Source organism: Amblyomma mixtum, chromosome 2, assembly GCF_055824585.1.
Source record: "Amblyomma mixtum isolate Tamu chromosome 2, ASM5582458v1, whole genome shotgun sequence".
Lineage (NCBI taxonomy): Eukaryota > Metazoa > Arthropoda > Arachnida > Ixodida > Ixodidae > Amblyomma > Amblyomma mixtum.
In genome coordinates, this window is record NC_143013.1 from 17,827,371 (window position 1) to 17,839,399 (window position 12,029).

Consider the following 12,029-nt stretch of genomic DNA (forward strand, 5'->3'; position numbering starts at 1 on the left):
CAACTGTAACCTGAAGCTGAGAGGCCGCACTGACAAGAGAAAAATAATCTGTAAAACTTTTTCGCATTGATTAAATCACAGTTACTATTTTCGCGCACTGCAGAAGCATAACAGGCGACCACGACAGCCACTGCCGTTTCGCCGAACGCATGAAAACGACGCGCTGTTTGCCTTGAAATCGTTTTTTTTTCAGATTTTTTTTTTCTGTTTGCACTGCTGTTCAGCACGTATAGCACTTCTGTGTGTAGCGGCTCCATTGCTCAAGCGCAGTCATTTTTCAGGGACAACTCAAAGCACAGGTGCAAACAAATGCGAGCATGTCTAAACCCTTTAGTTCTCTGTAAGACAGAGAGACACAGAGAGACACAGACATGCCGACACAGACAGAAAGACGATCGGTCGGACAAACAGACAGACAGAAAGACGGACGGACGGATGGACCAGACAGACAGACAGACAGACAGACAGACAGACAGACAGACAGACAGACAGACAGACAGACAGACAGACAGACAGACAGACAGACAGACAGAGAGACAGACAGACAGACAGACAGACAGACAGACAGACAGACAGACACAGACAGACACAGACAGACAGACAGACAGACACAGACAGACAGACACAGACAGACAGACAGACACAGACAGACAGACACAGACAGACAGACAGACAGACAGACAGACAGACAGACGGACGGACGGACGGACGGACAGACAGACAGACAGACAGACAGACAGACAGACAGACAGACAGACAGACAGACAGACACAACTTTCGCTACTAGAACTGGGCGGCTATCGATGCGCCTGAAGCGTCTTCAAAACCAGCACGCACTTTAATATGCGTGCGCGCCTTTTGACTAGGGACAGCAGACATAACAGCCGCATCGAATGCTATTGTTCCGTCCCTGTACATTCCACGCACCGAAGACGGCATAATGCAAGGCGCGTGCTCCTCAATTATGTTTGTTTGTCACGGTGTATACACCGCAGTGTTTGTACACAGAGAGCCCCCTCTCCATCTTCCAAGGAGCTGCCAAGCGGCGCCGTTGCGCGACTGCCGGCGGCGTGGCCCTTGGGCGCTGGCGCCGCCTCTTGGCGGGTCGCACCAGGTAGCGCCGGGCACCGCCGGTTGTGCCGAGAGCGGCGCAGGCCTTGCAGACCGGCTCCTTCGGCGGCTCCTCAGTCGCGCTCGGCGCTTCTTCGCTGCCGCAGGTGTTGCTCCCCCCTCTCTCCTTCCCTGCACACACGGCCATGCGGCGCTCGGTGCGAACAGCGCGCGGCATCTGACACGGCGGTGGCGCAGTTCATCTTCCGAGGCCAGGACGTGGCTTGTCCTGGACACATTGAGCATTGTCTGCCGGAGCTTGTCCAACGGTCAGCGCTTAGAAGGTCTTCTGGGCAACTCATCAGGAAGACAGAAGAAACTCCCGTCATCAATGCCACTGAAGGCACTGTGGACATTCAGCTGATTCCTTGCTACAGGACGTCGCCCCATCAATTTCCGAGCTGCTCCTCATCGGCATATGCTCTGGAAGATATGTGCGTCTGTCTGGGGGTTCTTCGACGTCAAAGTGCGTGACGGCTAATAGAAACAGAGTTTCCTGTGCGGTCTTCCGGTTTACGTTTTCATCCTACGGTTCTTGGATGACATTGACGTAAAGTGCGCGGTTTGAAAGCGGATGGCGGCAGTGTGCGTTCCAGTGAAGTGGTGCGCGAGAACGGAAGGATATTATTGTCTGCTGGCTTCGGTGGCGCTCAATAGAAGCACACTCTCTAGTCCGCACTTAGTTTTACACTAAGAGGTACATTTGAGAGCGTTTTCATTCAGTAGATACATAAATCTTGCTTTATCATAAGCGAGTAACAATGCGGAGATAATTTTTTTTTGTGCTTGACTCTGCGCACATCACAGATAGACAAGGCTAAGCATTTTTGGAACAACTAGGCTATCTATTTCAAAAGGCACCGAACTACTCGTGTAGCCAAGTTCTGTGGGGCCCAGCGCGTAACTTTATGGTGAGAACATACGTAACTTTTCTGCGTTGTTTGACAGTGACCCTGGAATCTGTTCAAAAATATTAGCGTATACTGCTATCTAGGACCTGCTGAAAAGTGCTTTCAATATAAGGCAACTTTATATTAATAGCAAGTAGAGCTCATCCCCTTCAATCAGCGACATCGCTACTGTGTGAAAGAAACTCAGTTTTCATTTTTTTTTTGACAGCCACCCCGCGAGAAATCTGCCGTCCTTTAGAATCCTTTGCTGCTTGACTTGTATTGTTTCCATACCGTCGGATTAAGGTGTGTGAGAAACAGCGGATTTTCATCAGAACTTTCTGTGTTCGCCGGTACCTGCCCGGGACTCCACAGGAAGGAACTCTTCGACGGTCACAAGAAGAAGACAACTCATGTTGCTGAGGTAAGCATCAACTCTGTATGAATTTCTCTGCCACCTTTGCTCGTCCAGTTGTGCCATTAGCGTCGTCTTACCACCACGCGGCAAAAAAAAAAAAAAAAGTTTACCGACTGAATTTTGCAGTGCACTGATCGTTCCGAAAACACTTCCTAAGAATTGGAAGGTGTTTGTTTCAAGTTTTAAGTGTTGTGCTGTCTCGTAGAAATCAGGCCATATAAGCCTAGGTCACATGCTTGCGGTACTTCATAAATAGAATATACCCTATTGTTAGAATGCGTGGAAAGAAGTACATGATGACGATACAAAATGGCTGCCATGAGACTGCGATTTTGCAATCAAAACCATGCAGTGAGACAGCGCTCGGCACGTTTAGTAGTGCCTGGTGACAGCCGCCGGCGAGCGTCCTTAATTCAGAAACTCGCGCTCATTAGCGGCCGGTCATATCTCATCAGCTGGCGCTGTACTTATAGGGGCGGGACAATTACGGTTCCGATAATCAGCGCTAAATGGTGTCACGTGTGCTCCATGTGCAGATTTTGCTCTTGCTTCCATCAACGCTCCTCTTTCTAGGCTAAAATCAGTGGCTCGCGCCTTGAGACAGGCAATATTGTGCAGGTTCGTGCTAACATGAGTAAGCGGAGACGGCAGCGGCTGTTTGACGCATTTCTGAACGTGAATTTTCTATAATCGATGCCCATGTAGAAAAGAAAAACAGACCTATCATTAAAATCCTGATTTACACTCAGCCTATAATGCAAACGAAAGCAAACGAATTAGATTTGTTCGAAATAATCATTGGTCAACGTATCAGACTCTCTTATTCAAGAGAGTACAGAAATTGCGAGGTTATTGGCACTTGAACACTGATTAGGGCCGGCATAATATAGCGATTCGTCTTCGATTCTTTCAGATTTTTATCATATGCAACAACGAGTGGTCGATCAGCGATGGGGGGGGGGGGGGGGGGGGGGGGGGGGGGATAGTGAGCCCTTGACCAACGACGAAAGAGGAAACGCAAAAGAACTTCAATATAAATGTTGTATGTAATCCCTGCCTAGCAGCGTGTTTCTGGTGCCATGTCCAGTAGTTCAGAAGCGGGGCAGGTACACTTTTCAGGTACACATACCTCGTGTGCAACGTGCAAGGAAATTACAAAACAATGCAAGGAAACTGGAACTGTTCGTGAACACACTGCACGTAACTGCGTATTGCAGAGATGGTGCAAAAAACAAAACAAAAAACATGGTACTCGATTTTGGGAAAAGTAACTATGCGACAGGCATTCTGCCCGCAAAACATTTCGAAAGTGTGCGATTGAAGATTCCGCAAATATGGCAGCGCCTAAATAATCAAAAGAAGGAAGCAGTTTCTTTTCGTTTTGTTTGTTTTGCGAAGACGAACGTGGTCCACGGCACCATTTGTGACGCTCATGATAAAAATCAAGTATTCCTGGTGGCCGCTAAGACCAGCCCCTAATTTAGTCCTTGACCGTTCATACTCGACTAATTTGCCATTGTCGGGGTCACGCACACGAAATATGGATCTTTTGGAATCATGCCCGCGTTCTTTATTAGCTTGGTTTCCAGCACCAGCGTGAATTCAGCCATCCGGCCACCTGAGCTGGAGCGCAAAGGTCCTTCAATTTCTGGCTCTTCAGAATCGAAGGCCATCAGGAATGCAGCGTCATCTCAAACAAGTGTCTTGGATCTCAGACGCGCCCGACACCCGAGACTGCGAGACATTTCTTTTCGACTCTTGCGTTTGTTTGCTTACATATGTCTCGCTTTGTGTCTCTGGTTTTGTTTTTCAAGATGTCCTTCCAACTCGGAACCCTGTTGGTGTTATTACCGGGACATCGCACCTTGGTGATGGAATCGCATTCGTTGCATTCTCAGCTATGCAAGTGGAATCAGCCTAGGGCACAATGAATCGATATCTACGATCTGTTATTTATTATGCATTCTCTGGGTCAGATCGTCACGTGATAGTCTGTTTATATTACCGATTGCGTGAGCAAGGAAGAGATTCATTCGCCAAGTGGGGATATTACGTCAAGCAGGCAGGCCTCCTTAAACTCACCGCACGCGCGCTTGCCGCGTTCAGCGCCGCCAAGCCGGTGTGTGCTGCAAAACAAATCTCGCCTATATTTAGCAACCTTCGCGAGTAGCCACATTTAGTAAGCAACGCCGCTTTTCCCGTAATTAAGGGCTCGCGTCTTGTTGCCTGCGGTGGCAATTAAGCGGGAGAGACGGCGAACGCCGACGCCCTCACCAGCTGGCGTCGGAACTTTGGCTCGCACCGGAAACGAGGAAATGTTTCCTGTTGCCGCGTTCATGGCATGTCGCGGAACGGAGCGAAAGCGAAGAAGAATCCACTCCTTTTATTTTTTTTACACCGCTGCTGCACAGGAGGAAGAATGATGTGTCCGTTGTGAACTCCACGGAAAACAAAAAGAACGTTAGAGCATGAATTAAAAAAAAAAATTCATAGGGGCCCTCGGCATTCAGCCTTATGAAACCTCGTTGTTTTTGTCTTTTTCATTTGTTATGTCTTTAGCTATCGTTATTCGGCTTTTCCATCTTCAATGTTTCATGAAAGCACCGAAAATTCCCTCATAGACGCAGAAATAATCGTTTTTTTTTTCAATTCTTTTTTTGGCAGCAGCTTGAAAACTCCAGCAAAACTCCAGTCTCACTCATTCTAGCTTTCGTTAGATTTTATTCTGTTGTTGTGCACGTGCATTCGGAAGCAATTATTTCTGGTCACCTAGCGCTAAACTTCTTTCGTTAAAGTGTCCAGTCTCAGTTTGCTATAGCGAGTAGTTGGAAGAAGAACTTAAGGTGTGATGTAGCTTCAGGCTTATTACAGTAAGGCCTCACTTTTTCAGGAAAGGAAGTGACATTTGCTCCAGGAAACACTTATTGGCCCTGCTCAGCTCAGACACAGCCGATGACAGCCGATGATCGACCAAAATACGCCAACACGAATACAGTACGTACACACAACTTCAGTTTCGCCATGTGCATATTCCTAACAGGGGCAAACCGACTAGCTGATGAAAGGGTACCTATTCGTCACCAAGTCTGTTTCCTCCATGTCTTTGTAGACGTTTTTCTGCGCCTGCTCTCGTGATACAGTCTGAAGAGCAGCATGATTTTTTAGGCTTTAGAACAGCTGTCTTTATCGCCATATTCCTGTCAATACCTTAGTTGAGAAAAAACTGACGCCAACCAATATTTTAATTTTGCCCAACATTGCCTTCAAAGATGCAGAACAGTAGGTTTTCCTGGCAGGGAATTGTCTTGCTTATTTTCAACCCAATCATGCCTTCTGTTAATAAGATGTACGAGGCCAAGTTATTGAGTACTGTTTAACTCATCTTGTTTACGTGCATACTTCTATCGAACATCACGTCCCAAATCATTCTTTCTGGCTGCCACGTAGACATGAAAACCAGAGGATAGATCTCCAGCACCCATATAGCCAGGCATGTAGTACGGCGAATCGTCAGCGTTTTATCACTTCACACGCAGGCAGCTTCCCCCTTGAGTAACTTCCCGTGTGGCGACGATTTCTCGCGTGCTACTCCGGAGCCTCTCGTTCGCTGGTTCCCCTCCCCCGACACCCTCTCCCCCTTCCTGAGAGCTCGCCCTAATCCTCTATCATCGACCGGGCAAGGCGACATCGCGAATCGCACATCGCATCGCGGTAGACGCATTGTGCGCCAGAACAAAAGGCCCTCTCCGTACAAACAGCCCGTATACGCGCACACGCGTCGAGAAACCGCGCGCTAATGAGACGGCTCCCTGGCCGAGCGGAACAAAAGAAGTCAGGAGGTCGCCCCTCCGGTCAACTAGCCGTGACAGCGGTAGCGTGGGTACGGCGTGAACCGTAAGCGCGCTCCGCTGCTGCTGCAGCAGCTTCTGCCTTGGGAGAGGAGCGCCGCGACGCCACCAGGAGGCGCTGGCACTGCGTTTACGGTAGTCATTTGAAATAGCTCTGGTGGTTAAACCTGAAGGATTGCGAAAGCAACGAGGAGAGAAAGAGAGGCGATGGAGAGCGCGCGGCAGTGGCAGCGGCGCCGGCACGCTAGCTATGCGCCGCGACTGCGCATACGCAACCGGCGAGCGCGGCGGCGGCACCTCTGAGTCACCCACGCAGCGACGGCGGCGGCGCGCCAGCTGTGCGCCGTGTGACATCTCTGCTCCTCGCGCATGCGCAGTACGGCCTTTCGTCAGCTCCGCGAAATGGCTCGGCGACTCGCGTAGTGTTGCTTTCGCAACATTTCCCAGTGACACTACCATGAATGGATGGAAGATAGGAGCGTCCCCTTTGAAGCCGGGTGGTAGCAGTTTCCGCCATGCCCGGCTGTTTTTTTTTTAATTTTTGCTCAACTGTGCCGTAAATCGTTATTAAAATTCGCCATTTTCTTTCAACACAGAAACGTATAATGCCTGCGCCTCCTGTTGGCGTCGCTGGAAAAAATTTCCAGTCACTCTAGTTTTTGGTGGTGGAACGAATGTAACGGCGTTCCTAAGCACAAGAATGAAAGGGGTTGCCTTACGGAAACTTTACACACGGCGGCCGAAGGTTTGCGGAGAAATTTTGAAACACTCAACTAGAAAGTTCGCTGAATATATGCAAGTCCCCATCTCATTTCCCAAACACCGTTTTGTCGTTCACTAACGCTCTATTTAAACTTATACATACGTGTTCGGCAGTGGCGTTCTATGCCTTAGCAGAAAATCCCCTCAATTATGTACAAAAATTCTCTGTTTCGGGCCCTTTTTCTCTATAGTAGTTTGAGAACTCCAAGAATAAAAAAAGGCCATTTTGACTTTTAAAGTTCTCTGAAACTCCTTAAAAATTCCCTTGTCGCCAAATTCTACTTCTAAAATTCTCTGAAAAAAGGAATATTCCGTGAATGGATCATAACTGTACAAGCCATGGGGCCGAAGGTGTGCAAAAGGAGTACCACGCTATAAAACACCTCCTTCTGTGAAGGGCGTGAAGATCAGACCGGTGATATTGGAAAAGTAGCTTAAAACGGCCTTTACAAATAAGTGCTATAGATGCAGATGAAGGCATGAGCTTGCCAAGCGACGACCTCAAACGCGAAGTTCAATCTGATCAACGTCTTTTCTACATCCAATTATACACACAGGCTGCTCAATGCCCAGCCACTGAGGCTTTCTTGAGCGCGGGGACCGTATAGCAACGACGATGAGCCGCCGGGTCAGTCAGTCGCGCACGCAGTCCTGGTAGCCGACACGCAGTAAAAGCGATTTTCCGGCTGATGGCTGAAAAAAGCTGCCGCCGACACCGGTTGGCTCTGCACACTGGTTCTTTTCTCCGCTGCTCCTTTCGTGTCTGGTTGGCTTCTAGTTTTCCCGTCTGCCCTGGACTTGTACGATGGCCCCTGACCTCCTTCAGGAGCGGTCGGAATAACGGAGCGGACAGCTATCTGGTGCTTGTCGCAGTGTTGGTGCGTTCATTTTGGGCGCGTGCTTCTTCTGGTTTGGCATCCAGAGCACGCCCCGTTCGCCACGCGCGCACTGCTTCCCGGTGTTGTTGTTGTTGTTGCTGTTGTTGTTCGGGAGTTGGCAACGCGTGCTTTTGACAAGCCTGCCAAGCGGCAACTTTGACTCACAAAGAACCCAGGGAATGGAGATTGACGCCGAGATTCTCGGTGTACATGGACGTCGCGGTGACTCACGAAAGGGTTTCTTGTTTTTGACTCATTTTCAAAAACTTATAGGAATGAGAGGGAGAGAAGCCCTTTAATGAAAAACAGAATTTAGCCAGCGTTTAAAAAACTCTGGAATGCTACTCTGCGTGGGAAAGGGAATTTGGGACATAAAGACGGAATGAGAGTGGTGCGGAAAACGTAAAATAAAACAAAAAACGTAATGATGTTACGTATGAAACGATGGAGTGCATAGTCCGACATATGAGCTAACAAAGTTCCTCTGCATGGAGAATGTTTTAGGATAACATGCAAGGTGAAATTAAAGCTTATAAAGATGTCCAATGTCCTTTAAATATGCAAACAAAAAGTTCATTGATTGTCTCTGTTGCCTATAGGGCAGGCTAAGGGACCTAACACACTGTCCATTGTTAGAAGCACTGGGGAGAGCTTTTCCATGCAGTATTCATAGTACGCACGCTTGTCAGCATGTGCAGGGCACTCAAGCAGGATATGTTCCACAGTTTCGATCGAGACGCCGTTGTCACAAAGCGGACTGTTCAATTTACCGAAACGGTATCGCAAGCCATTTTGTAAATGCAACGTACAGGCGAAGTCGGTGATAAAGTGTTTCCAGATGGCGAGGAATTTTTGGTGGCAGTCTTGATCTGAGATGTGGGTCGACTGAGTACAGATTTTAGTAGCAATGTGTCGGCAAGCTGCAGAGCCGATACGTTTCTTCGGAAGCAAATCTTCTAACCATTTCGGACGCATGAGATTTCGTGAAGAAAGTTCGAATATATCTCCGACGTTGGTGGCCTTTACGGGCTGCTTCATCTGTATATCTAGTGAAGCAGCGCAACGGCACAGGGCCAAAGGGAAGAAGGGGACGAACACAGCGCTGAACACCCCTTCTTCCCTTTGGCCCTGTGCCGTAGCGCTGCTTCACTAGATATGTCAGACCAACTCGCCCACCAGTTCATGTTGCTTCATCTGCTTTTCCACTGGCCAGAGTGTCACAGGTGCTAGTGTCCACTGGAATTTTATGTGAATGAATACAGCTAACATCACTGAACCATCATTCTCTCGGTGAACTGAGGAGACTGCAACAGCGCTCTCTCTTTGATATATGTGAAAACGCGAAATGCCGCCGCTTTGTCGCAAGCTTTTTTTTTCTTGGACAAAAAACACTTTTTGCGCCATCTTCTCTGAATCCGCGTTGCGTTCCATATCGCAATCCGCTGACGAGCGGTATGCGTGTCGGCACGCGCGCGAGGCGTTGTTTGATCCCCCCTGAAAGCGTTTTGTAATTCTTCTCGGCAGTAAGGGAAGCTCTTAAGAATTTGAATGCGTGCGAATAAAGAACGAAAGAAAAAAAAATAAAAGCGAGATCGACTTTGCGCGCCTGGCCTCCAGAAGAAAAGCCGAGTGTTGTATCACCTCTCGCGCGCGTTCAACGCCACTGCATTTCGAAAAGCCATTCAACCGCGGGATGCCCAGTGGCCGATGTGGCAACGTCTTGAGCACTGCGCGCCTAGTTTTCCTCGCAAGAGAGGCGTCATGTCGCAGACTGACTGCGACATTTCCTCGACTGTAGTGCCTGAAAGAGCGAATGTGAGTTGTCAGAGAGGACTGCAATTCTATCCTGTAGGCCTGAGGACGTAATCAGAGAGGAAAATAATAAAGCTGCGAAGATAAAATCGCGCATGAGTACCACGTCTGTCGTTACACGGCACTTGAGCTTGGGGTGTTTCGTTTTATCTAATCACTGATATCAAATTAGAAGGAAATACGCATTTTTCTCCGTTCGTATGGTGGTTGCTTCTGAATAGTTGGAACGAATGGATTTGACGCCTAATTCTGTAAATGCCTTTATTTAAATCGAATTTGTTGTCACTGAGAATTGCGTAATTTTTGTTCTGTAGCGAATGCAGCGTTAAAATGGAGAAATGCGTTGGTTGTCATGACTGTTATGATATGACTGGAACTTTCGTTTTTCTGGTAACTTAGCCAAAACTAGAGCTTTCTCAATTAGAAGCTACTTTACTTTAGATTTAAGCCCCCACAGCAGAAGCGATGGCCAGTAGCGAGCTAACAACCTTTACAAACCAGCAGTTCCATCAGCATCAGTACAACCCCCTTCAAAAGTATGCCGCCTAAGGGGTTTGCTTGTGAGGTCTGCCTCGTTAAGCATCCTCGGCGACTGTAGTTTCTTGAGAGAGAAACGGCTTTGCGTTCTTATTATTCCCAAGATTTCGACTGCTAAACGTGCGGGGTAGGGGGGGGGGGGGGGGGGGTCACTTAAAAGCTTAGAAGCAAACTCTTTGGGCTGTAAACTTTTGACGGAGGCTGTACCTATGAATAGTGTACACGCAGTTTCTTTTTTTTCATGCGCTGTGGTAGGCAAAGACACGACGAGACTAGAGCAGTCGAAACATTAATTTCCCCGTGAAAGGCCTCACGCATCGCACGGCTCTTTTAGTGCGCTGAAGACTTGCGTCTCTTTTTCCGGGCAACTACTGTGACGTCCCAAGCACTGTGAGGTCCGACGCATCACACTTTGAACACTGAAATTTCCGTTAGCAAAACGGCCGCGGTTTCCGCTGCCCGAAAGTGACGGTGGTCCTCGAGCATCCCGGAACAAAAGCCGATCGTGGAGCTCTTTCGCGAGATTCGCCTTCTTTGCGCACGTCATATCTCGCCGCATTGTAGCCGGCCCGGAAATCACGCGTCAGCAGGCGAAATGATGCGGCCCACCTCGGTGGCTCAAAGGAACAAGAAAGGGCAAGAGAAACCGAGATGAAAAAAGGGTAACGCCCAGAGGTGCTCCGGAACACGTTTCTGAACAGCGGGGCCGCTCTGATCGCTGTGCTCGGCGGATGATGATTGAGCTCTTCTGGAAGCTCTAACCAGTCATTTGGGGCTCCCTTTTGTGCGTGGGCGCTGTCGGTGGTGGCGAGATAAACAACTCTGGGGGAGGGATGGGGGGAGGAAGGGAGGGGGGGGGGAGCTGCTCTTGTACGCACACGTTGTCTCGGGCATGCATAGACATGTTGCGCGCAACATCGAGCAATCCCCGGTTGGAAGAAAAAAAGAAAGAAAGAAGAAATAAAGAGAGAGAGAAAGAAAGGAACAAGGAAAGAGAGAGAAATAAATAAATAAAGAAAAAGCAAGAAAGAGAGAGAGAGAAAGAAAGAAAAAAAGAAGGAAAGAAAGAAAGAAAGGAAGAAAGAAAGAAAGAAAGTAAGAAAGAAGGAAATAGAAAAAGAAAGAAAGAAAGAAAGAAAGAAAGAAAGAAAGAAAGAAAGAAAGAAAGAAAGAAAGAAAGAAAGAAAGAAAGAAAGAACGGGCGTGGGAGGTAGTGGCTACACTTTCTCGGCGCTATACCTATCGCACTGCACACACGCGAATGGATTGCGAATAACGCATGCACCGCGAAGCGCATCCTGGTTCAAAAGCCGTGTAGAGAGGCGTGTAGGCATCCAAGATTCCTAGGAGGAGCTGCCTCAGTCGCACCTAATTCAGAGTAAGCTTCTGATTATCTACTATTACTCTACCTAACTCCTAGTTCACCTACGGATGCATGGACAACGTGGTCACTGGAAGTGGGTATAGAACACCCACAGAATTATCGAGTGCTACCTCAAGAGAAAAGTATAAAACAGTTGTATCTTACCGGTACTCACCTATGGGGCAGAAACATGGAGGCTAACTTAGGCTTAAGTTAAGGACAACGCAGCGAGCTATGGAAAGAAAAATGATAGGTATAACGTTAAGAGATAAGAAGAGGGCGGAGTGGGTGAGGGAACAAAAGCGGGTTAACGACATCGTAGTTGAAATCAAGAGGAAGAAATGGGTTTGGGCAGGGCATGCAATGCGAAGGCAGGATAACCGCTGGTCCTTAAGGGTAACTGAGTGGATT

The 12,029-nt window shown here is 48.3% G+C and overlaps 1 protein-coding gene across 2 annotated transcripts in view; it reads left to right on the plus strand.

Annotated features, from left to right (window-relative positions):
- The first annotated feature begins 1,135 nt into the window (after positions 1 to 1,135).
- Positions 1,136 to 12,029, plus strand: part of LOC149358565 (metabotropic glutamate receptor 3-like) — a 57,923-nt gene continuing 47,029 nt past the window's right edge. The window contains exons 1-2 of one of the 2 annotated variants that reach the window (XM_089570676.1): positions 1,136 to 2,424; positions 5,309 to 5,412. In XM_089570676.1, the coding sequence (XP_089426802.1) occupies positions 5,381 to 5,412 (32 nt within the window). In that variant the 5' untranslated portion in view covers positions 1,136 to 2,424; positions 5,309 to 5,380. The remainder of the gene's footprint in view (positions 2,425 to 5,308; positions 5,413 to 12,029) is intronic. The other variant, XM_089570677.1, reaches the window with a different exon arrangement.